At 37.2% G+C, this 27706-nt stretch overlaps 1 protein-coding gene across 5 annotated transcripts in view; it reads left to right on the forward strand.

The window, feature by feature from the left end:
• The window catches only part of LOC145669732 (ciliary microtubule associated protein 1B-like), a 253277-nt gene that overhangs the window by 196904 nt on the left and 28667 nt on the right, over positions 1-27706 (forward strand). For all 5 annotated transcript variants that reach the window (XM_081738058.1, XM_081738059.1, XM_081738060.1 and 2 more), the window contains one exon: positions 25083-25421. In XM_081738058.1, the coding sequence (XP_081594184.1) occupies positions 25083-25421 (339 nt within the window). The remainder of the gene's footprint in view (positions 1-25082; positions 25422-27706) is intronic.

Genomic DNA, 27706 nt, shown 5'->3' on the forward strand with positions numbered 1-27706 from the left:
ATCCTGCTCTTTTCATTTTGATTTTCATTTGAAGTACTGATATAACGGATGTCCATTTACGTCCCTTGTAAAAACCAACATACTGTATTTCCAAGATTTCTCCTTGCGAGATGCCACTAAGCTAACAAAAAATATCCTGACCAAATGGGCTCTCTCTTTACATGTATATGTTTGAAGAAAGAACAGCCAATGCGTTGGTTTTCTTAGCCTAATTGTTCAATTTGCCGCTCTGGTAAGACTCTCATTTAACTAAGCTTGACAAATAATATAATAAAATATAATGCTTATCCAACATTGAGCGTGAATTGCAAAGAAAACCAGTAAACTCTAAAGTGCCCCTATAGACTATCCCCGGAACTAAATACATAGATCCATTATTTCCAATTAGAAGTAATTTTCGCTTCTAAGTTACTAGTGACGGAATTCTTGTTTTTTGTATTATTGTAGTCGAGAAGATAATAATAATAATAATAATAATAATAATAATAATAATAATAATAATAATAATAATAATAATAATAATAATAATAATAATAATAATAATAATAATAATAATAATAATATATTCATAGAAGAAATCCAATAAATACGAAAGTAATTCACAATTCCATATTTATATTGATGCTCACCACATTTGAGGCTGTTTCGTTATAAAAATCTATTGTTGTCTCATTATCGAGACGAGACGAAATGTGAGCAATGCCCCCTCTCGTGAGGAACACTAAAAGCATTCTACATTACTGCTTACATTTCTCATAGCTTTCGCTTTCCAGTCTAATCACTTAATCAGGCCATGATTTCAAAATGAGCGAGCCATTTATCAAACTCGACTCGACTCGAAACTCAACCTCAAAACAGTGACTCGGCTCGAAACTCGACTCGAGAAAATTCCCTTTGGCCCATCCCTATTAACATTTTTTAAATCCAATATTTACAATGCAAAATCATTGAGAACGTAACAATGCAACAATGAAAAGCTTCTTTTTTTATTATTATTATTTCGTTGTAATCCTTTGATGTGCAGAAGAGAAAAGGAAAAGAACTTTCCGCCAACAATGAATAGTATACAAAAACTCCACACTATATTGTTATGCAGGGGCGGATCCAGGACCGACTTCTGGGGTGGCGGTGGGTTGTCATACTGCTACTTTTAAGGTCTGTCTGTTTTGGTAAAACCATTAACAATATCGACTGCTTTGGTCAGTGGGGAGCTTCAGTAATTCCGGAAAATTCTCAAGGTTAATGTGTTTTGAAACCAAATAATTCAGTATACCAGATTAGTTTTCAGGAAGAGAAAAGTATGTATATACATTGAATTTACTGTAGTATTTTTTCTAGTACTGCATATTGTTATAATTACTTTATACATATTATTTAAAAGTAGCTCTCGTGCCATTGCTCACTAAAAATTTAATTTCAAGCAATACTAGAAATCCTATTCTAAAAATACACCAATCACACATATTTTCTGTAAGTTGACGACCTGTCTAATAGGGATGGGCACGAGTCGAGCGAAAACTCGACTCGAGTCGAATCATAAGTAATTTTCTCAAGTCGAGTTCCGAGTCGAGTCACTGTTTTTGAGGTCGAGTTTCGAGTTAAGTAATGTTTGATGAATGGCTCGCTCGTTCAGCTCATTTTAACTCGCTTTGAAATCATGACCTGATTAGACTGAAAAGCGAAAGTCATGAGAAACGTAAGGGACACTACTCGCATGTTGTCTCGTCTCGATAACGAGACAGATTTTTATCACGAGATAGCCTCAAATGTCCTGAGCACCAATATAAGTATATATTGTAGCACTTACCATCAAGGCTGAGACTTGTACGGTCGAATTTTTGAGCCCAAGCAGAAGCCCAACCCGGGTAGTGACGTCAACCACCTCGGCGCGGTTCAACTGAACTAACAGCTCGAGCCGGCTCGTTTGGCATGAGCCATCGCTCGGCTTAAATGAGCTGATGACTTGAGCCTGCTCGGTTAGGACGAGCCATCGAATCAGATCAAATAAGCCGATGGCTCGAGGCGACTCATTTGGTATGAGCCACCGACTCGACTCAGGTGAGCCATGGCTCCGTTGAAACGAGTCCGTTAGCTCGACTCAACTGAACCGATGGCTCGACCAGCTCGGTTGGAGTGACCCGTCAGGTCACTTCAGTTCGGCTCTTGTGAGCCCTCGGTTCGAGCTGGCTCGCATAGGTGAGCTGTTGGCTTGACTCACATCTCCGTTCCAGTCAATAGTGAACGAACTTATGAAATTTAAGAAATGTTTTGCAAGTAACTTATCAATTTGTTTTTGGATTAAAATATGTGTTTTTGTGGAAATGGGCGATAATGATGAGATGAAAAAATGGGAGAAATCAGAAGAACCCGAAGAAAACACAGGCACAGAAATAGAAGGAAACGGGAGAACCTCTAGAAAACCCAGGCACACGGTGTTTGTCCACTAGAAAGTCCACTTGGCGCAAGCCGGGATAGAACGACGGACCCCACGCACCAGAGGTGAATGTTCTACAACTGAGCTACAGCGGCCCTAAAGTTCACTTGGTGGGAGCTGGGATCGTACTCAGGGGCGGACAGGGCCACCAGGCTACCATGATTTCTGGGGTCGCCGAGATGATCAATGATCTTTCCGATGCTGTTTAAATCCATGCCATTAAAAACGAAAACAGCATATTTCACGGGTACTAAACACATGAAATACGGAGTTGTGCTTTTCAATTTTCATTTCAACTTAGCAAAGCGGGTAATGTATGCTAGTAATACTAATAAAGCTCAGGTATTGTCCTTTCTCTATTTCAAAACCACCTATTTTTTAAATCTCTTTACCATAATATCTATTACTGGAGCTATCAGTATATTTAAGTTTTTCGTCCTTATACAACACCAAGGTTATAAGGGAAGTTCTTTTTAATGTGGGTTCGGAACTTGAATCTGATTTGCCGTTCCCAACCATACTATCTCGCCTCCAGAAAAACTGGATTACAGGGCAGAGTCTAAAGCAAGAAATTTCTCTTTTTTGCTAAAAAAAATCTTTAGTTCGCATACTAGTCATAGCATATGTTTAGAGGTTTTTCAACGAATCTGTATGAAACGAGACCTGCAAATGACACAGGACTGAAAGTTAAGCTTACACCAGGAGTCGAATCTAGTATCATCCTAAAACAAAAAAAATTCTAATGGCTGACTACTTTACTGCTCATAAATCATTCTCATGTAAAAATTTAGGGTGAGCCTTTCCCCCTAGACTCCCCATGGATACGGGCCTGTGTGACGCCCCACCCTCGAACACAATTTTCTGGAAGAAAGCCTCTATTCTTCCTTTTGTCTGTCTAATTTACTGAAAACATGAAAAGCAAACTAGGCCACAGAGCATAGAGTTGGAAATGATTGACATCTTGCATTGCAGACATATTTCGTACCGTTGATGACTTTGGGAGGTTTTCCAGGGACAAAATTTCCCTGGGAGTTAGATCTCCTATGTTTCTGAATATGAGTTGAGTTTATTTTGTCGTCCCTTTCAGCAGCGAGGCTATGAGATGGGACCTACTGATTAATCGTGAAATCCGTACTGCATGAGCTCTCACCGGAATCGAACCCGGGTCTCTCACGCCAAAGGCGCGTACGCTAACCACTTAGCCACGAAGAAGCTCGGAGCTCATATTAGAAAAGAAGAAAGCACATTATGGGAATTTCAGTGCAGACAACTAAGTATGACGACTGTTAAATGAATATTTTTCATCTTGAATATATTGTAGTAATGGTCAATCTTATTCGATAATGTCATTTTTTTAAAAAAAAAATATAGCATTTTCTTTTCTGTAGCTTACTACAGTATACAAGTTAAATTTCACACACTGTGCAAAAGAGGGGAAGGGATTACAACGTACGATGGGCTTCGCTTCCTATCCGATGAACAAAACCTTTCTTGTAAAATTCAGCGTTGCAAACAGGCCCGTGCTGGCCCACCGGGACGTGTCCCGGTGCGCCCTCCAAAATGTCACACTATAAATAATGGTACAAGTTTTTAGTAATAAATTCTTACAGTTTTATTGGTAAAGAACCCGTGAAATGTGCAGTGCGCCCTTTACATTAGGCGCCCTTCCGAGACCACATCAAAGATGAACGATTTTATTTACTCGTGTCATGAGCCATGTGAACAATGTTTTCCGTGCCCCAACACCAGTATGTGCCCCATTTTTCTAGTGTATCTTAAAGCATTCCTTCTTGTATGATATATATGAGTCAAACACAAGCTTATTCATACACTATCTTAAGGTCTTGTGTGATATTTCAGCTGAACCCCTAATTTTTTGAGCATATATATAGTGGCGGATCCAGGATATGATCAAGGGAGGGGCTAAACCATAGTTTGCAGTTTTATCCAGTGTAAAGCAGGATTGAAGCCCATTTTATGCAGTGTATACATGATCGAAAATGGCCTCGAATCCATACTCGCTGAGATGAACAGAATATGCCGTTTAAATCCACAAATTCAGCCCCATTAGTACTCTAAAGAGGATGGTGACATGTAAAGATAATTAAAAATTATCGATATTAATGTCAAATTCATAGTTTTGGGGCTCCACAAGTTCATTGGTGACAGTTTCGGTGTCCTCTGTGTCCAAAATGAAACGTATTCTCCCAGTGCGAAGAACGGATATTCTGCTAGTCTGTAATAATAACTAACGGAAGTTTCACTTAATATATTTCCCGCTGCTCAAATTTCCTCTCTTGTGCGGTATATGTGTGTAAAGTAGAATTAAAACCTGTTGTTTTAAGTATTTTTCCGTTAGCGACAGTAGGACGTCGATAATCCTAACGTCAAAAATTCGAACGCGGTCCCTAGAAGCTTTTTACATTTTGTCTTAACGCTAGCGATAAACAAACAATAGCGTGTCCATCGACGTTATGTGAAGTCAGTGTTTTTACAGAAGTTCATTTATATGTAATTGTTTGTCCTGTATTTTTATTTTTTTCTTAGGCCTATAAGTTTTAAGTGTGACTTACAAGAACAATGTTATTTAGAGTACAAGCAAGTTCTTCAGAAACATTAAATGTAAGTAGCCTTACGTACGGTCAGGCCCGTGCTGGCCCACCGGGACACCGGGACGTGTCCCGGTGCGCCCTCCAAAATGTCACACTATAAATAATGGTACAAGTTTTTAGTAATAAATTCTTACAGTTTTATTGGTAAAGAACCCGTGAAATGTGTAGTGCGCCCTTTACATTAGGCGCCCTTCCGAGACCACATCAAAGATGAACGATTTTATTTACTCTTCCATATAGCACAGTTCTGTACAATAAATACACACAGTTACTGTTGGCGAAGAACCCGTGAAAGGTACAGTGCGCCCTTTATATAAGGCGCCCTACGAAACATCACATTATAGATAAGTGGTTTTAGTTATCCTGTATACCAGCTTTGTTTAATAAATTCAAATACTGACAGGTAGTACAGAACCTGTGAAGAATACAAGGCGCTCTTTACATAGGATACCCTGCGAAATATCACATTACTTTCTTTTTATTTTATTCTTCTGTATTTCAGTTTTGTATTATAAATTCATACAGTTGCTATTGGCAGAGAACAGGTAAAGAGTATAATCACTTACAAAAATATTAAACAAAAATATATATAACTTAAATATTATTAAGTTATATAGCTATTAAACGAAACAATGTGATACATCAAGAATAGTTCAGATAGTCAAACGTACGTTGCATTTATGTAATACTATACTGACACTAGTCTCTAATTTACGATTTTTACGGCATCGAAGCTTTCAGTCTTAATATGCATCCATATATGCGAGCATATTGATTGTTCCTGTGTGTTTTAAAGCAGTCTTCGGATAATCAGTACCTATTGTATTTCTGAAATATAGCTGTATTAATTTCCGTAAAATGTGGTCTTCTTGTCACCACGGCACGGCGCGTCCTCAGGTTGTGGATCGAGGACAAAGCCTCTGGGATATAGAGGTTAGCTGCGAATATACTAAGTAAGCAGTCGCGGACAGACAAGAGGTGATAATCCAGCTTGAGAATTTGGTGTGAGGCTAACAACCTCATCCTGTTAAAAAGGATTGTTCAGATAAGTTCGCAGAATCCTCGGATCAGAACTGATAACTTGGCACGAATTCCGCAAAGTAAAATCGACATAAGATTTGGAACATGAAATGTAAGAAGTCTCTATAGGGCAGGCGCGTTAAAATTTGTTAAAAAATGAGTTTAGAAATAGAGGTTGGACCTAGTGGGATATCAGGAAATTAGATGAGAAGGAAATGGAGGAGTCAAGTCTGGAAATTTTACGTTCTTTTACGGGGAACAAATTAAAAATTACCGACTAGAAACAGGGCTTTCCGTTCACAAACGAATACGTAATATCAGCAATTACATGGGTTGAATTTGTTAATGATATATTTTCTTTTACTTCCCTTAAGGGTCGGTGGTGTAATATTATTTTAAATGCACATGCCGCAACAGAAAATAAGGATGGCGATTAAAAAAATACAGTATTTACGAAAGTATAGAACGGGTATTTGATCATCTCCTGCAATACCATATGAAAATTCTGTTAGGCGGTTTCAATGCAAAGGTAGGACCAGAGGGTATTTTCAAACCAATTATAATGAATAAATGTTTGCATAGGGAAGGTTGTGACAATGACGTTAGACTCGTGAATTGTGCAATATCCAGAAACCTTATCGTGAAGATTACAAAATTCCAACATAGCGACATTCATAAATATACTTGGACGTCATCAGATGGAAAAACACATATTCAAACTGATCATGTTTTAGTAGACAGAAAAGAACAGTCTAGCACAACTGATGTTCGGTCGTTCAGAGGAGTTGATTGTGATAGTAAGAGAGAGACTATCGTTGAATAAAGGAAATATTCAATATCTGAAAACGAAGCGGTTTAATTCTTTTTTAAAAAATAAAGGAGTCAGGTGAGAGGGGAGCCAGATTGAAGTGTCGAATAGATTCTCGGTTTTAGAAGGTTGGGAGTGCACTAGTGTTCAAGATACTTGGTTGAAATTAGAGATAACATTAAAATTTCAGCAAAAGAAATATTGAAGCACGCAGAAATACGTAGAATAAACCATGGTTCAACCAGAAATGTACTAAAGTAGCAGAGAAGAGAAAACAGAAGAAACTGCGTTGGCTACAAAATCCGAACGAAATAACTACATAAAATTTCATTGTCATCTGTCAGTGACTTCTAAAACTTTTAAAACTTTTAGAACAAAGAAACGCGACTTTTGAAAGTTAAAATTAATTAACTTGAAGATAATAGTGAAAACAAAAAACATTCGGGACATGTATAAATGCATCAACGAACTTAAGAAAGGCTAACTTCGTGCTTATATATTAAAGAAACCTAAAGGGACAGTTCTCACTGATACAGATAGCATCTTAAATAGATGGAAAGATATCTTTGACGATTTGCTTAACACATAGCCAAAAACTAATGCGCGTGGAGAAATTGAAATCCAGAACCCAACCAGACAGATATAGAAATCTCTATTTAAAAAAAAAATAAACACACATCCCCGGGTGTAGACGAAATTCTGGTTGACAATTTTAGCTGGAGGGAAAAAAATGTAGAGCAAGATACACAAACTCATTCTCATTATCTGGAACAAGGAGGAATTACCACAAGATTGAAGAGAATCAATCATTGTTCCAGTTCAAAAGAAAAGCAACAAAACAGATTTAATAGTTATCGAGACATTTCTCTTCTGTCAACATCCAATAAATCCTCTTAAACATTGTATTAGCAAGATTGACTCCATACGCAGATGAAATTATTGGAAATTATCAGAACGGATTTAGGTAAAATCGATCAATTATCGACCAGATATTTACCATTCGACTAATATTTGAAAAGAAATGAGAGAATACAACATCCTGGCACATCAATTAATGACTTTAGACTCTGGTAGGAGGTAAACATTGTACAATATGCTTACAGAATTTGCAATACGGAAAAAGGTAGATTAATTAAGATATGTTTAAATGAATACCAAAGTAAGGTTCGAGTAGAGAAATTCTTGTTCACGAGCTTTCACGTTGAGAATGACCTGACACAAGGAGATGCGTTGTCGTCATTATTATTTAATTTTGTTCTAGAGAACACGATAAGGAAAATCAAAGACAGTAATCAGGTCCTAGAGCTGAATTGTATTTGCCAGCTTATGGCGTATGCTGATGATGTAAATTTAATAAGTAATGATAGAATAATAGAAAGGAATGCAGAAATCTTAATTAACGCTTGCAGGGATATAGGCTTAAAAGTAAATGCAGACAAAACTGAATAAATGGAAGTTTGTCGGGATCGTAATACTGCATTTTATTGATGCGTTAAAATACCAAATAATATTTTCTTTCGACAAAGTGGATACTTTCAAATATCTAGGATCATTATTAACAGACCAAAACCACAATCACTAAAAAATTTGATATCAACTGAAAGCAGGGATTTCGTGCTATTATTCAGTTAAAAATCTTTTGTTGTCGCTAATTCTGTTGAGGAATTTGTAGCTCAAAATATAAAACGATAATCATGCCTGTTGTGCTGTATGGTTGTAAAACATGGTAAATGACTGAGAGAAAATCGCTGACTGAAAGTATTTGAAAACAAGATTCTTAAACCAATATTCGAACTCCAAAATGAACGGGAATGGGGAAAGGCGGAAACTTCATAATGGAAACTGCATAATGTTATACCTTTTACCAAACATTGTTAGGGTCATCAAGTCTAGAAGGCTCAAATGGTCATTTTATGTAGCCAGAATGGAAGAAATTGGAAACGCTTTCGAAGTTGTAACTGGAAATCCAAATAGGAAAATGGCCGTTAGGAAGACCGAGGCGCAGATAGGAGGACAATATTAAAATGGTTCTCGCAGAGATTAAAATATAAAATAGAAACTGGGTTCAGTTTTCTAAGGACAGAAATCAATGGAGAGCTTTTGTAAACGCGGCAATGAGCCTCCTGCGTCCATAGGCGTGCTATATTAAGTTGTTGATACATTTAGCTTCTTTTTATTTGACAGAAATGTTATTACAAGAACTAAAAAGTTTTTCGGTAGTAAAGAGGATTTCGATTCGAGATTAGCTATTTACGTTAATACTAAAACAAATTTGGTGGTGATTTTGATATAAAATTATGGCACCCATACTTTCTTTCAAAGTCTCTCTCTCTCTCTCTCTCTCTCTCTCTCTCTCTATATATATATATATATATATATATATATATATATATATATATATATATATATATATTCCCGTTTGTATAGGCGCCCTTTTCATAGACTTGTCCACCGCCCTCATTAGTATCCCAGCACGGCCCTGGTTGCAAAGAACCTGTGTGACTGACTGATAGCTACACATAAATTGACAGAATGAAAGTCTTAATTTTAGTACTGAAAGCTGCCTGAGGAAAAAAAGCAAGCACACCGCAGGCGTGGAGGCTTCTGGGCCTCGTAACATTGTGTTTAAAAAAACAGACAGAAGGTCACTGGCCAGTTTGTAATACAACTGATCAGGCGTTTTTCTTTTATACAAATCATATTGTTGTTTGAAGCCTCTTTATTCCTTACAAAACCAATATAACCAGATTCACGGGAAGAGACAGCAATTGTAATAAAAATTGAAAAAATATATTTATCATTCAGATCCTTTATTTATTATTATTATTGTTATTATTATTATTAGTAGTAGTAGTAGTAGTAGTATTAGTAGTAGTAGTAGTAGTAGTAGTAGTATTACATAATATTTTTCGTTAGTCCTCACAGCAATTAAACTTAGCAGCAGGGGTAAAAGTGCGTGGGAACGCGGGGGACCCTATCCCCACCTCCAAAAGCTGGGTAAGGCGACCCCCCACTTCCTAAGCATTTACAATGGACAAAGATAGGCATGGGGTACGGCGTGACGTCATGCCGCTACCTACCGTCCCTCTACCTTTTCAGATGATTCCATCCCATCTAGCCTAATCTCACTTAGCCTAACGATTTATCAGCCACTTATATCTCCAAGATAAGAATTCCTATTATTTTAGGCGAGATGGGAATTCCCATCTTACTTAATCCCATCTCGCCTAAAATTGCGGTAGGATGCAAGGAGAGAATTTCTGTACTGAAGAGGGAATTCCTCTACTAGCATTTTAACCAGATATTTCAATCAATATTGCCAATCGCTGTCAACTACAATATAAATATATAATAAGTACTATACAAGAAGAAAGCATAGGGGGTAGGCGATTTAATGAATTTAGTTCACTTTTGGTTTGTTTTGGGAATACTGGAAATTGATTGGCAAAGAGAAGCTAATCAGAAACAGGATAGAAATATAGAGCGTGTTTCAAAACAACACTGACAACGTTTCGGAGCTGATTCCTGACACCATGATAAGACAACCTGGGTGCACAAATGCTTCCTTTTGGCGCTATGCCCAGCCAAAAACCAGTCGGAAAATGCCCAAAACAGCAATAACTTGAAAACAAAATGTCGGATCGAAGTCGGGGAAAGGAAATGTATATTACTTTTAGCCATGGCTTCCATTAATGTACAACTCGATATGGTACAGGAGCAGCACAAAGGTCATCTCAAAGAAATTGAAGAATTATGGGGATATTTTATGAAACGTTGACCGAGGCAAGTTAACTACAATTAAATACGATATTTCAACTAACAGGAATCTTAGAACACGGTCAAAGTTACAAGAACATCATTAAAATTATAAAAAAGGGAAGATGGACACATTTGATTGATCTACTTTGTCTCAGTATAGAATTGACTATCGAGGTAGAACTGAAATTATATGAAGTCCATAAAGTTTAAATATTATGCCTTCTAGGCTAATGAAGACAGAGAGATCACGCATGGATATTGGGTAGCGTCTGCGACTTTCGCAAAGGAGACCCGGCTCCGATTCGCGGCGGGATCGCAAGCATTTCGGATCTCACGTTAATCCGTAGCTCCATATCTCATGTAATTTTGCTATCCAAGGGATGCTAAACTGAAATCCGATCCAATAATAAAGAGAGGTAATAGATGGAAGCTAATTTTTGGGAAATAATTCGTGAAATGAGAATGTAGGAGAAAACAGGATAATTCCGAGAAATCTCACGGGTACGATGGTATCCACTACAAACTTTAAGTCTGGGATCGAACGAGGTCCATCCCACACCAGAAGTACGCGCTCTATCACTAAGTCATCTGCCCCTACTTTGGAGGAAACACTATTATTCTGACAGATGTATCGATATACTAAATAATGTTTGTGATAAACCAACATACATGGAGTACAAACGGTCAGAATGTGGGATTCGTGGAGTTTCCTTTGTGAGAAAATGGTAAGTACGTTTTTTATGTGAGTTATTCTTAACTGGATGCCCGCGTCTCTTAGGGATTGGGGAGGACACGGTGACTCAGTGGTAAACACTTGTTTCTGGTACGTGGGGCCTCTGGTTCGATCCTCAGCCAAGAAACTTTGTGGTGGACACCATCGTATCGTGTGTGGGTTTTCTCGGGATACTTCAATTTCCTTCCAAATTCTCATTCCATTATATCTTCCACCAACATTCACTTGCCTTAATCATTGTCTCCCTTAGCCTAAAGAGCATAATCGTGGTTCGTTAAAATGAAATACTTCATTTCATTTTACAGGGGTTGCTTACAGTTTGTCGGTGGGTTACCGTTAAGATAATTTTTCAATAGGTTATATTATTGATACTAATATTTGTAAGTAAAAAGGAGTCTATGAGGCTCATAATTTTGAAAGGCTAAGAACTACAATTGAACGTTGATTGTAAGAAATGCTAAGGTACGAACTAAATTTGATTTGTGAGTCTTTTAGCATTATTAGTCGTATTATGGACAAAAAATAACTCATATCTACAAACCAAGAAAACTAACAGTGAAATTTGATATTCGACAGTGAAATATAATAATATACAATTTGGATATCAAATTTCGAGGTTAGTTTTCTTGGCTTTGGACATGTTCAACTTACATGTGTTTTCGTGATAGTCCAACCTTTCAACATACGAGTATCAGTCTCCTAGAATATCGTAAATAACTATGAAGATTATCCTAAATCTAACAACTAAGTACAGATACCGATCACTAAAGTTCATAATTGACTTTTGAGAATATGCTGACCCTAACTGATATATCACATCACTACCTTTCCATTTCCAAAATTATCACAGTTTTCAAAATGGCGGATTTGAAGGTGCCGCCAGAGGTTCGCGATCTACTCTGACCATTCTTCTTCTGTCAATATGAGAAACTATCACCGTTTGCATTGTCTATCTTTCACTATTTTCATGATTCAATAGTTTATTTGATGTATTTCAATAACATAGCATAGCCCTCCTCCCATCAATTTTGACCCCCCTCCGTTTCTTATGGCGTTCAGCCCTTATAAATTTGCACATATACATATTTCCATATCCTCTATCAGTCGCACTAAGTCTCATCCCGCAACTCGAGTCATCCATTTGGACCCTTTAATTGTCAGACAATTTCTTATTGATGGAAAAACAAGGAAAATAGTTCTACAATGACTGGCAAGTAACACTTCCCAAGTGTAACACTCCGATTTTGATAAAATTTGTTAGGTAGATACTACAAATAAAATAAACTAATACGTGTATTTTTATTTTCTGCGGTAAAGTTGTTTCAGGGGGCGATAAACCAGAGCCAAAATTTTGAGAGTTGATGCCCGAAAGGTAATAACAAGTGGACCGAAGTGAATGAAATTGTGCACATATATTGTAGACATAAAATGAGGGAATACGGGTTTCGTATTTTCCTGGAAAAAGCGGTCAGGTGGGTCACAGACCCCTCCAAATCTTTCTTCATGAAATATCAAAAGTGCTAATAACAGTATGCCAAAGTGCCTACAGAACATGAAGAATTGCAACGAAATTTTGTGTAGTGACAATATGCGAAAAATAACTAATGCGTTTTTTTTTATTTTCTGTGGAAAAACGGTAAAGGGGAAAAGGTCTCCACACAAAATTTGGAAAATTGACGCCCAAAAGGCAAAAACAAGTGGACCGAAGTGAATGAAACTGTGCTCAAATATTGTAGAGGTAAGACGAAGGAATACGTTTCTCGTATTTTCCTGCAAAGAAAAAACTTTTGGGTGGACCGAGGCGTCTGGTGGCGGAAGGAGTGGACAGAAGCGAAAGAAATTGTGTGTAGATATTGGATATGTAAAATAAGACCTTTCGTGTTTCACAAGTGTATCCATCCGATTTTTCAAATTTGGAAGATCAACAGTAAGAACAAACAGTATATATAGTATTTCATAATATTTCGGGAGGCACCTTTAACGCTTACAATGTTTTCGGATCAAATGTTTGGAGGGCTCCGTGCCCCATCCAACCATCTTTTTTTCAGGAAAATACGAAATTCGTAATCCCTTATTTTGTGTGTAAAATATCTGTGCATAATTTCATTCACTTCGGTTCACTTCTTCTTGCCTTTCGGGCGTAAACTTTAAAAATTTTGGGTGATAGTTTCGCCCTCTAAAACCGTTTTTCCGCAGAAAATAAAAACCCGTATTCCTTTATTTCTTGCGTATTGTCAACATGTAAAGTTTTACTGCAATTCTTCATGTCCTTTACACATTTGACCTAGTGTTACTAACACATTTCATATTTCGTGGGGTCCGTGCACCACCCAACCGTTTTTTTTTATGAAAATACAAAACCCGTATCCTCATTTTACGTCTGCAATATCTGTTCACAATTCCATTCTGTTCGGTTAACTTCTATTTGCCTTTCGGGCGTCAACTTTTTAAAATTTTCGGTGCGAGCTTTTGCTCCCTAAAACCGTATTTCCGCAGTAAATAAAAAATACTCATATTCGTCTATTTTTCGCGTATTGTCCATACACAAACTTTCCTTGCAATTCGTCATGTCCTTTACGCAGATCTGACATACTGATACTAGCACTTTTGATATTTCTTGATCAAATGTTTGGATTGTTCCGTGCCCCACCCAACCGTTTGTTCCAGGAAAATACGAAACCCGTATTCCTTAACTAGATGTCTGCAATATCTTTTCGCAATTTCATTCACTTCGGTCCACTTCAACTTGCCTTTCAGGCACAAAATTTCAACATTTTGGGTGGGAGCTTTTGCTCCCGAAAATCGTTTTTCCACAGAATATAAAAACAGAATTGATCAAGGTTTGGAGGGATCTGTGCACCATCTAACAGTCTTTTCCAAGTAAATAGAAGGGTCCGTGCTTCACCCAATATATTTATCAGGAAAATACGAAACCGTATCCTCATTTTACGCCTGAATCTCTGTTCGCAATTTAATTCACTTCGGTTCACATCTCCTTGCTTTCCGTGCGTCCGTTTTAAAAATTTTGCGTAGGTATTTTTGCCCCCTAAAATCGTTCTTCCACAGAACATAAAAACCCGTATTCGTTTATTTTTTGCGCATTGTCCATACAGAAAGCTATGTTGCAGTTCATGTCGTTACACACATCTCACATACTTTTACCAGAACTTTTGATATTTCGTGATCAAATGATTGGAGGGATCCGTGCCTCACCTTACCGTCTTTTTCAAGTAAATACAAAACTCGTATACCAAAATTTTATGTCTACAATATTTGTGCAAACTTTCATTCACTTCGGTTCACTTCTTTTTATCTTTCGGGCGTCAACTTTCAAAAGTTTGGTGAGGGTTCTTTTGCCCGCTAAAACCGTTTTTCCACAGAACATAAAAACCCGTATTCGTTTATTTTTGGCGTATTGTCCATACACAAAGTTTCGTTGCAGTTCTTCATGTCCTTTACACACATTTGACATAATATTACTAGCACGTTTCATATTTCGTGATCAAAGGTTTGGAGGGGCTCGTGCTCCACCCAACCTTTTTTTAGGAAAATACGAAACCCGTATCCTCATTTTACGTCTGCAATATCTGTGCGCAATTCATTCGCATGCACTTCGGTTCAGTTGTTCTTGAATTTTCCGTTGTCAACTTTCAAAATATTTGGTGAGGTTTTTATATTAAACCTTCACATTATGTAATTTTTTTCTTTTTATGAATTATTTTTTGCTGCGGAGGAGGAGAGGAATGCTTTCCTGTGATATGTGTTTCTTGCCATTCATGTTGTTTGAATGCTTAAGTAAGATCATGGTGTAACTTTTGATGTCATCCAACTCCGCCACGATAATAATATTGTCATTTTCAATAATTCGTTTTATTCTGTTATTTGCAGTTTGCCACACTGATATATTTGTTACAAAATTGAGGTTTGGTCCAACACCTTTCGACTTCGCAACCAACCGATGCGCCGAGCTTTTTGGGTTGCCTGCTATTGCAGGAAAAGGAGAATTGCAGGTGGTAATGCACTTTTGGAGTCGTGTATACATAGAGTTGACCATAATAATAAAGAAAATTGCTTCTGCAGAAAATACCAAACCAGAAGCTAGATGTAAAGCGAAAGAATATATAAAAGATATGCTCAAGTTCAAAAGAATTCTGACAGGTATATAGTATGTAGGTACGTATATACGAGGCACATCCAGAAAGTAAGTTTCCCACGCGTCCCATGGCTAGGAAACGGTGCGGAACTTCCCTAGTGCTCTCAGTAGCGTCGTGGTTGAAGATGGTCGTTCCTATTCCAGCTCCCGCCGCGTGGAAAAACACTACTAGTCCACAAAACGCATTTTGAGATATTTGAAGAAAGAACTTTCGTTTGTTAATGCCACAAATGTACAGCCGACATTATAGCGTTCTGCTATAACGTGCGAGGTCTTGAAAATTGTACTGCTCTTCATTACAACTTGTAGTTCTACATCTTTAGTGTTATTTTTGCCTTTCCTTCAAAATGGCTTATTTTGGACTCACACTGTTTTCCCACTCACCGATTCAATTCTAACGTTATTTCCGAAAAGTTCTTTTTATTATTATTATTATTATTATTATTATTATTATTATTATTATTATTATTATTATTATTATTATTATTTGGATATGCACAACCAGAATTCTAAATCCACATAAATTCACATGAATAAACACATAATGCTTATTAATGGGCATGGAAAAAGTACACATTACGGGGCCTATCTTGCGTACAAGATAGCCCCCAAATGTCATCTCCTCTTTCTCGAAAACTATCAGGGTACAAACAAAACTTTTTTCAGTACAAACGGTACAAACGATTTGTTTTCGAATTGTGTATTTCAATTTTTTGTGCTGTGATACGGGGGGGGGCTATCTTGGCGCCAAGATAAACCCCCCGTCCCAAATGTCATCCCCTCTTTCTTGAAAACTAACAGGGTACAGACAAAACTTTTTTTCAGTACAAACGGTACAAACGATTTGCTTTCGAATTGTGTATTTCAATTTTTTGTGCTGTGATACGGAGGGTGGGGCTATCTTGGCGCCAAGATAGACCCCCAGTTGCCCTCTCAAGTAACCCTATGGGGGCCGCGGTGACTCAGTGGTAGAGCGTTCACCTCTGGCGCTTGGGGTCCCGGGTTCGAACCCAGCCCTCGCCAAGTGAACTTTGTGGTGGACAAACACCGTGTGCGTGGGTATTCTCGGGGTTCTCCCGTTTCCTCCTACTTTCTTCATTCCACCATTTCATTCATTTACTCGTTATCACCGTCTCCTTTAGCCTAACCGGCATAACCGTGGGACGTAAAACTCAAAGATTTCATTTCATTTCATTTTTCAAGTAACCCTATAAGGAAAATGGTACAAACGAAAATATTTTTGATACAAATGGTACAAACGTAGTACAAACGAATGACCTAGTCATTGTTTCAATTTTGTAAAGTGCGGGCCTTCCTTGCCATACGTGAAAATTTTATAAGAAAAGAAAATTTTCTTTTAAAAAACCTACAAACACTGTCCTTAATTTGTACAGGTCCTTATACTGCTAAAAGGGTTTAAAAATAAATTGTTTAATAAAAATCAGTTAGTGTTTATTACAGCAGTTGAAGTTAAATGATTTAATCGAATTTCTGTCTAGTATGTAAGCATTACCTTCCATGTGTGTGAATTAGAATTTTGTACGTAATATTTCACTTTTTTCTAACTACCATTGTTAACTATTATTTGTTTCTCTTTATTATTGAGTATCCAACAACTATTTTTTGCCTAGCAATTGAAGAATGTATTGATTATTAATCATTTATCTTGATGTACAATAATTTTCTCTTATCTGCGGAATTAGCTAGGCATACACTGAGGTAAAGTAAAAAACAAATATCCACGTCGTCTCTCGTACCACTTCTTCATTTTGAACTTTATTTTGTAAAAAAAAAAAAAATGGCTGAAAAGATTGTCTCGGCCCAGGAGTCTGCAACATGTATAGCTCCATTTGAACAAATAGCCATAAGTTGTGAAAACTCGTTCAGGGAAGGTCTTCGCGCACTCATTTACTTGTGGATGCAGGCTGGTTATTCACCTGCGGATATTAGAATGAAAGTTGAGAGCGTACGTGCGCGCATCAGTCACGTCATAGATGACATTCGAGAAGAAACCGATATCAAGAGTGACATTCATGATAATAGGAGCTTTTTATATGCTGAACCTCTACCCATCACTCAAAACAAAAATCAAGAACAGTTTGTAGAATCTAGTGCGATAGATCAGGTCAGTGATAAAAAGCCATTAGTAGTCTAGGAACAGTTTAATCTATACTTATTAGACATCAATTTGAAGGTGGAAACAGTAATATGGATGGTAAAGTCAATTGAAGCGTCTCCAACAATGTTCTTATACCGTATTGTGATAGGATATAATATTGTGAAATCGCATCTGAGCGAATTCTCTTTATTAAGCCAATATTATCCGGCCATTTCGTACAAGAGTGCGAAACCACGGACAAGTGGTATTACAAACTCCTCGTCATCAGAAAATCATGCTATCACTGAAAATACTTCCAGCGTTACTTCGGAATCGGATGTGGAAAAAGCTTCAGTTTCTCTTTTAGGATTTGAGTCTAAAGTTGAGTGCATCGCAGCTTCAACGAGAACTGAAGCAGCTATTGATTATATACTGCCATCACAGGGAGTTGCTGTTAGTTCTTTTCTCGTTCCTCCACGTTTGCCACAAGTGATCTCCAGCAATAGTATACCATTAAGTGAATTGCAAGCTCCAATTGATACCCAACATTCAAAGAAACAATCCACGAGTTCTCGGAGCACCATAGAAAAAGTAGAAACTCTTGAAGCGTCGTTGCCAGCAATTGAAAAAGATCCAATATCGTATGCAGTAAGTGATGCAATTGATCTTGCTGGTGATAAATTCTCTAATAAACATGAGAATTACATATCTTATAATATGGCGTTTAAACCACTTCACTGCTATGAGTTTGCTGGTCCTTACTTGCCACGTTTATGCTCTCAAGAGACTGCAGAAGATTCATCATCTGAGCAGGATTCTTTGCAACAGAATTTGGAGAAAGTTATACAGATGTATCCAACGGAACACGATCTGATAACGCATTTGGAGGTCTCTCCATCAGGCACAATAATACAACGTGAACCACGTAGTAAAGAAGATGACGAATTTGTGAAAGATAGCAGCGTGAACAACGAGAACATCCTTCTGTATTACGATCGTCATGATCGTCTCGTTCCATCAACAGTACCAAGAAAGGTGTGGAATAAATTGTTATTAATGTCACTACAAGAACAAAGTACGTCTTTCCCTACAGACGATGCAGTGATGGATGAAATTAACAGAATACTAACACAAGCTATTGAATCTCCATCGTGCGTATTGGTTAACAGATTATTACAGGCTCTCTTAAACTTTAGATGCCACGAGGTGTATTTGGAAGCAGCAAAATTGCTCCAAAAATATTACACAAAACTGGTCGCACAAGTTCATTTAAGAATGCGTCAAATACAAGAAGAGCTTACGTTCTTCCCCACCCCTTTGGTAGAAGCTTATCAGTACTGCTACCCTCTGGCGAATCCATATCATGCCAGCATAGAGAAAGAAACACAAAAATTAGTCGACTCCATTGGAAAATCCATTATCTCCTGCATTAAAATGATTAGGTCTATGATTCCGGACTCTGACTTCATGACAACGCAGAACAATCAGTGTAAAATGATTAAGTTATGGTACAAGCAAGAAATGAAAACTATACGGAAATTGCTGAAGGAGATAAGAACCACGTACAAAGCACAAAGGCCATCTGGACTGCGTGGGAGAATCAGTGACGTGACCAGAAGGCTGGGGCGGTGCTTTGCTCGAATGGGCAAGTGCTGTTCTGCAGCATCCTAATTCCCTTAGGAAAGAAACTTCAATAAAAATAAAAGTACAAAAAAAAAAAATAAATAAATAAATAAACCAAAATTCTGCGTTTTACACATTTCGGCCTCCTCATAGATATGTAAACATTTCTCCACGGATAAACAGGCGTGGTTCACCCAATTTGAATAATAATCACACCTGTTAGTATTTGTTCCTCTCAAGACAAAAGCCACATTTTTGGTTCCCCCTCATCACACAAGGCTTTTGAATCCAGCCAATGGATCCCTTGTGCATGGTCTTAGTATTTCGTTAGAAAGTTCACCTTAATTACATAATTACAGCACATTGCTGACAGTTCATATTAAAAATCAAATTGAAAAGTGGATCTCTTCCTAGATGTTTCGGCGAGGTGAATGGATGGTTATATCTCCGTTTTGGTTTGGAATCTACGTCCATTCTCTCAACTTAATTGAAAATATCCATAGAAGCTGTGAAAACTAATAGTAAAATTTTCAAGATAAGAATTCAATACTCCGAGTGGTGCTCTATGTTATTCATTAGCAGCTTCCGCCACTCATTTGGAAGAATAGTAGAAAGAAGATTGTATTGTGCCAGCATAAGAAAACGTGAAGAAATGTACTTTCAAAAAGTCGCCCATAAGTAGCAATTGAAACTCTTTTGGATAATTCTCAAAGCTTATATATTTTGGATTTCATCCTTATGGTATATAACGGAAACCTTCTTCATGGAGTAACATGTGTGGCCATCCAATTTTTTTTTAGCAGGATCACACATGGAATTTAACTACTTTAACGTATCGAAAGCAACATTTTAGATGCCCCATCGAAGAACACAGACTTTAGATCCAGCCAAAGGATCTTCTGTGTATGGTTGTAACATTTCTTTGGATTATGAAGAAGATGCTTGTTAAAACTCAGTAAAATCATCAGGTGGAGTAATAAAGATATTTCGGCGAGTGAGAGGATGGTAAGATCTCCATTTTGGCTTGGATTGAACCTCCATCTCCTCAACGTGATTGAAAACTTCCCAAGGAGCTGCGAAAAATATAAATCAAATTTTCAAGAAAACGAACAATTCTTTTGAGTGGTGTTCTATCTTCATTCCCCAGCAGCTTTTGCCACTCACGTTTCGACGCATATTTAGAAAGAATACTTCGCATGTTGCCATTGTAAAACCCATGAAGAAGAGTAGATACATTTACAAATAAAATTATCAGATTATTTTTTTTTTAAAAGCACTTGTGTGTTTTATTTTAATACATAGTAGTAGTAGTAGTAGTTTATTTAGTTTATTCCGCACCAGTATTTAAAGAGAACTTCTAGAAACTTTTTTCTTTAATTTGATTTTATCAATAGTTTTCCAATAACTAATTGCCAATAGTTAGTGAAAATTCAGATATAATACAGTATTCTTCTTCCTTTACTAGTATGAAATTAAGATATTTGTAATTAAGAATTATGAGGACCATTGAGCAAGTTGCAAGCAGCAGAATCTGACACAAAATCACTCATTTTGATCACGATTGTGCACTTCTATGTGCAATTTTATAAAATATTTGTATTAGATCTGGCTCGGAGTGTGCACAAATTTCATATGAATTAAAATTATATTCAATAACAATAGAACAGTGATGGTGCCCTCACACATTTTACTCTCGTGAGGGTCACCCTTCCTCTTCCTCATTTTAATAAATCAGGATGAGGGTGAGGATGAGAATGGGCGAAAGCGAGAAAATATGGTGAGAGTGTGTGTTTATCCGCGATCTGGCTTACTTCTCTCAATTGAGCTCACTCCTATTGAAACTCAGGCTCAATTCTCTCACTCACGCTAGCGCTCGTTCATTTGACTGCGGCTCGGGCCCGAGCTAACTCACGCTCAATTGTGCTCACGCTCACTCTCGCTTTGGATTCAATTCTTTCAATTGAACCCATGCTCACTCTGGTTTGCGCTCACTTATTTCCTTCGGCCTCGGGATACATTCTTCTCAATTCAATTCTGTGTAACTTATAACAATTGGGGATATGAGAAGCTAGTTTTACTAACACTCCCCCTTCTTTTGGTTTCCAGTAAATGCCAAGATGTGATTAACATTTTGCTTTAAGAGTCATTTATTGTTATTTCTCTCCCTCATTATTTATTTCGTCATAATTCGTTGATATTTGATGAATTGAAAATAGTGAAATTGATGATTATTTAAATGTGTTGAGGCTTAGAGAATAATACTAACGTTCTGTTAGTTCCATTACATATTAAATTTGGGATTTAAAAAAAAAAAAAGCAACCTACTAAGCGTTAGGCAAAGATGGAGTGAACTGGATTACCGTTTGAATGTCTGCTGGGTGACCGAGGGCGCACACATTCAACATTTGTAGAATTGTGAAGTATCTGTGTAGTAACAGTGATGTAACTGGGAGATGACTGAACTATTGATTTAATTTGTTAAATTCCATTTTATTATTTTATGATTATCTTCTACAGAATCATGAACTCTTTAAAATTCTACGGAATGAAAACTTTTTATTAATGTTGTACATTTCCAGACAGCTTGTATAATCATGTATTTGTTAATTTTCGCTTTTGACATTGTTAATAAAGGCGACTAGTTTCCTTCTTGCCTTTCCGTGTTCTTTTCCGCCTTGCTTGACATTTCCTAGTTTACTGAACATCAGACTCATCGTTTTTGATTAGACAAAACCAAGGAGGACACATCGACAGGAGGTATTCGCCACAAGGTTTAGAAAGGTGCAGGTTCGTAGAGAGAAGCACGTCGCACCATTGGGGGACAACCAACTCCGTCTCGAGAATACCATTCTGTTGGTCCATTGCCACAGACACATTTGAGTTTGACATCTGAGTAGTGGAATGAAGGTGAAGAAAACCATCGTAGAAGACGTACCGTAAAGAGAGAACTCGACGCCCCTGACAGTCCAGCAAGATTGAGTTCCAGTTGTTGGCTGACTCCAGTATATCCGAGCTCCTCCAGGGAAAACCATTCATTATCCAGATGATCAGAAAGATACCAGTCTCATCGGAATGTCGGTGGCGTGCTGACTGCCACGGGTGCTGACTGCCACAGCCAATTATTGGTGCTGATTGCCACGATTGGCGCTAATTGCCAATATCAAGGTGCTGACTGCCACGATGGCGTGCTGACTGCCACGAGCCTGAAAGAAAGTTGCTAGACGTAACATTACCGGACGCCAAGAAGCATGAAAGAAACTAGATGATCCTTAGGATCGTGTTGTTCAGACCAACACCTAACAAAGGTAAACACGTCTCTGTATGTACACTCATGTCCAAAATTATTGTCACATGATTATAAATATGTTGTTCTAGTAATATAATTTGATAACGAATTCGCCCGGTATTTTTTATAATGTTAGTATGTGTATAATCGGCAAAGACAAGTATGTGGTAAATTTCATGTCAAAAGAACAGTAAATAAGAACAATAAAACGAAAATAACATTTTCTTGTCCATTTAGTTGCATTTTATTTTACTCATTATGATTTTCGTATTTATAATTCTTTTCCTATGAAATTTATCACAAATATAAATATCCTGATAAATATCCTGAATATAAGTATTAAAAGTACTCTGCAAAATTATCAAATTATATTCTTACAAGAAGACAGTTATAGATATGCGACAATAATTTTGGACATGAGTGTACTTTCAGTGTTGTCAGGGAGCGGTGCGTAAATTGGTACGATTTTTGTATTTTCACTTGAACTCCCTATGTCAGCATGAACTGTGTACAGCTGTGAAAATTGTTTCGAGCAGCTCTTGAAAGTTCCATCAAAAAAGTACTGCTGGCTGTACCTCACAAGGGAAGTTCAGAAGAAAGCACTCGCCTGCAGAGAAACTAAGCATGCCATTTGAAGTCCCAATTTATGCTGATTATAACAAGCTAATAAAATTCGTGTACGGATGAGAACGGTTCGAGATATTCAACTTGGAAGTTTATATGAGAAAATCAGGATATACGCATTTATACGCGTTAAGTACAACATAATTAGTAACGAATATTGACATACGAATTGAAAGCTATCGGAGGTAACAGAAAAAAAAAAGTGTTTCGCAATAACTAACGGGTTTGTTAGATACAATTAGTCATTACATTGTTCACAATAATCATAGGTTAGAGATGAAAATTGACCACTGTTGTTCTTCTGTTTTATGAAGAAATGACGCAGGCAAAAGACTTCCTTGCACCATGAACATTTTATATGTGCAATTGTGTTGCATCCGTCAAGAGAACAGTTCGCAGAACCAAAGCAAAAAGCAAATTCGACAAGTGATTCAAAAGTTATAAGCCTATAATTTGTTCATAACCTGCCTTGTAGAACGCAAACTGGAATAATCCAATGTACAGCGGTGATCGGAAGTGATTTGTGTGGACACGAACTTTATTTGATTGTTTCGTTGGTACATTATAACGTCCAGATGAAGAAGATTCATACTATGTACAAATCTCCTGCCATAATCTTTGATTGATCGGAATCAAAACACATCAAATGGTTGCACAAATCGTGTGCAATTCTTTGGTATCTTCTCAACCATTAAGTCTTTGCCATCCGTCATGCAACTTGTAATGGACAATTTGTCTGTGAATGGACCCCAGTGATCAAGCAATAGCAAGTTCAAACCATCAGGCTTCGCCATGGGTGAGAATAATTAACGCATTGAAACGTGCATCCACTCATTTTCTCATATAAATTTCCAAGCTGAATATCTCGAACAGTTCTCAACGTACAGGAGTTTTATTACCTGTTGTAATCAGCATGAATTGGTCCTTCAAATGACATGCTTATTTCTCTGCAGGCGAATCCTTCTCCCAAACTTCCCTTGTCAGCTGGCTTCAGACCATCATATTCATTAAATAATACAATAAAACAATTAATATAAACAATGAAATGTGCAAATTGTACATATAACAGAAAAGACAATCCCTTTATAAACATCCAAGTATGTGTCGTTCCACTTAGTGAGCAACTTTGTAACTTATAGGATGCCACATGGATTTGCTGTGATGATTACTAAATTAATCCCCACTAAATTAATTAATAATCATAAATTTAGTATGAGGGATTAATTCCTCTCTTTCCAAATACAGTTTCTCTCAGGCTCGTGGCAGTCAGCACGCCGTCGTGGCAGTCAGCACCTTCATATTTGCAATCAGCGACAGTCGTGGCAGTCAGCACCAATAATTGGCTGTGGCAGTCAGCACCCGTGGCAATCAGCACCTATCCGGAATGTCAGGCTAGTGCTCATCCTTTATCTCTTAATCATAACCTATCTCTCACACACACCTTTTCCCCAATTAGCCATTTTCAAAATTAAAACATTTGAATTTTATTTAAGTTCAACCATAATTTCGCAGTTAAGTACTGTGTTGTGCATCAGTTTCATCCCCAATTGTTACATTATTCTATGAATATTTTAGAGATTATTCTGAGTAAGGGCGCCGAAGCTCATGTGGGCCCCCTATTGTATTTATGAATATACAATATTTGGCATACTTTGAGTACAATTTGTCGTAAAATCTTCATATATATACCTTCTGCATCTGAATAAGCCCTCCCAAATTTACAGAGAAATCGGCGCCTTTGATTCTGAGCTGCAACTGATGGCACAGCATCGGCACAGAATGTACCAGAAATTTGGTGGGTGTATGTATCTTTTGATGTAGCGGTATCACCCGTCTTTGTAGGTCGTGTACTTGTAAATAAAACGTGCTTTGAAACCCGATGAATAGGTTGAATTTCAAATCAAGCTAATAAAAATTCCTTTGTCACTGCAGGTGAAGAGGGCGAAGAGGGGGAAGGTGAGGGAGAAGCTGAGGGTGAGGGACAACCTGAGGAAGAAGAAGAAGAAGAAGAAGTGAAGAAACCTCCACCAGGTTTTATACCTGAAGAAGAGGAAGAAGAAGAAGGAAAAGAGGTTCAGGAAGAGGAAAGTGAGGAACTTATCCCTGAATCGCCAGAAGAGGAAGAAATTGAGGAAGGTCCAACGAGGAGGAGGTATAAAGTTGGTCCTGGATTCTATCAGTATGAATGGATTCCCAGTGTAAGGACGCAAACTATTGCTTGTGATGCCCACACACCTGGTCCTGCTGATATCATGTTGACATCATATTTCGGTAAGTTGATATTTTTCTATTCATTTTGATCAGGAATCAAAAAGTAAATATTTAAAATTATGTTTACGGAAAGTGAAAAAAAAAAAACAATAATCTTAAAAGAACTATCTAATAATGCTTTTTATAAGGTACACTCAGTGGTGCTATTCTAATTTTTAACAACCGGTTCTATATATATATATATATATATATATATATATATATATATATATATATATATATATATATATATATATATATATATGAGAGAGATAGGTAGGTAGATAGATATAATTCACTTAAGATGTAGAACGCAACGTCAATTTTATCACCTTGGCTTTGAACTAAGTAACTGATTCTATTATATTTTGTAGCGCCACATTCAAACAAAACCGATTGAAGGAGGGGGAAACATAACAGAATATATAATAGTGTATTTTTGTTATTGGGATTTAGTGCATGTAGCTTCAAACCTGTAACGAAACAAGTCTTTTGTTGTCTGAAAATTTCAAATGTCTATTCTTACCAATACAAATATGGAGCACTCAAAAGAATTAATAATTAAGACTTGGAAACTTTATCGGTCACATTAGATAAATATCTTGGTGCCCATCCATTCAAATTTCTGTCTCTCAGATGAACTGAAATAATTCAAAGTTGCAAGCGAGTAGGAAAAATACAGAGGTATTTTTACAAAGAACCCCACACAATCCTTATGAAAATTGGATTTTGGTGGAATTGCTTAAAACCATGATATGTTTTAGATATTGTGATCCTAACAAAAAGTCTCAATGGGCTCAACCACTCATCACTAAGGGGCCACTAAGGGGCCACTTTTTTTTAACACAACCGAAGATAACGATATTCTGGATTTCAGTGAAAATGACTGAAACCGATATGTATTAGATATTGTGATCCTGAGAAATAGTCTTAATGAGCATAACCACCAATCACTAACCGTTTGGCCACTACGAGGCCATTTTTTTGAACATAGCATAAGATAACGATATTCTGGGATTTTGGTGAATTGTATGAAAGGCTGGGAAGGTATAGATCTTCTCATCCTATCCTACAACCCGGAAGATGGATGTGGAGATTAGCGGCCAACACCGTTTAAGCATAGATGTTCATCTTCCCAAACAAAGGAAAGCCCTAAACAACATATCACGGTTTCAAGCAATTCCATCGAAATTCAATTTCCATAAAGACTGTGCGGTGTCTTTGTTTGGCTTTTCGTTCACTCTTGGTTAGGTCATGTGTATGTATGTATGTTTGTATTTATGTCTGGGTATAACAAACGGTTCTGCGAACTCGAAATATTTTAACAGCCGGTTCTAGCGAACCGGTGCGAACCGGCTGAATAGCACTACTGGGTATATTAATGATTGAATAGATTATAACGAACCGTTTCCAGGATATTTAAAAGAAGCTTGATCCCTTAATCTAAGGAAGAGAGCCCAATAGCTTTTAGTCCAGTCTTCCGCCATTTACCCCATTAAAAGCATTATTTTCTTCTTTTAGTGCACTTTATAAAGCCTTTCTTTTAAAAGTTTGTATATAAGAATCGTAAGCTGTTTTGAGATTCTATCAGTTCTTGTATTAGACGGAGGATGTTGCAATAGGTACCCTGCTACAACATAATAATATTAGTAATAAATCCCTGCTATATGTTTTACGATCTTATGTTTCGACGAAAGAATCCTTTCTTTTATTCCAATGTGGAATCCAATTGTTTCTTTCCTATTATTATTACGGAAAGAAAAATATAACAATCTTATTTCGTAAATCTCTTGTAACTTGTAGATATGAAGTTAACAGATCAATTCCTAGTTGACTGCAACAAATCGAACTTCAATAATATTTCGTAAATCTCTTGTAAATTGTTGATTTGAAGTGAAAAGATAACAATCCTAGTCGATTGCAACCAATCAAATTTCTATGAAGGTTTGGATTGTATGAGTAGAAAGCTCTCGATAATTATCTCTAAATCATTGATTTTATAGTAAGATGGTAAACTAGAGCGAAAATTACGTGAAAATATTAGAGTCGTTGGGGTAAAGTTAGTATAGTTCAACTATAACCGATGTTATCGTGGCAGATATTACCAACATTGTGGCAACAGACGTTGTCATGTAATGTGATGGCTAACTGCTTGGGACTGCGGCCGTTTCCATCGCAAACGAGACGAAGATTACGTTCTGCGAACCTGCAGTAGTACCGACATTCATTGCCTGGCCTGGAGGAACAGTATAACACCCTCCACATCACACGTCACTACCAGCATCACTTCCAAATGTCCGGGTGTT

This window comes from Thermobia domestica, chromosome 14 (assembly GCF_964235325.1).
Source record: "Thermobia domestica chromosome 14, izTheDome1.hap1.1, whole genome shotgun sequence".
Lineage (NCBI taxonomy): Eukaryota > Metazoa > Arthropoda > Insecta > Zygentoma > Lepismatidae > Thermobia > Thermobia domestica.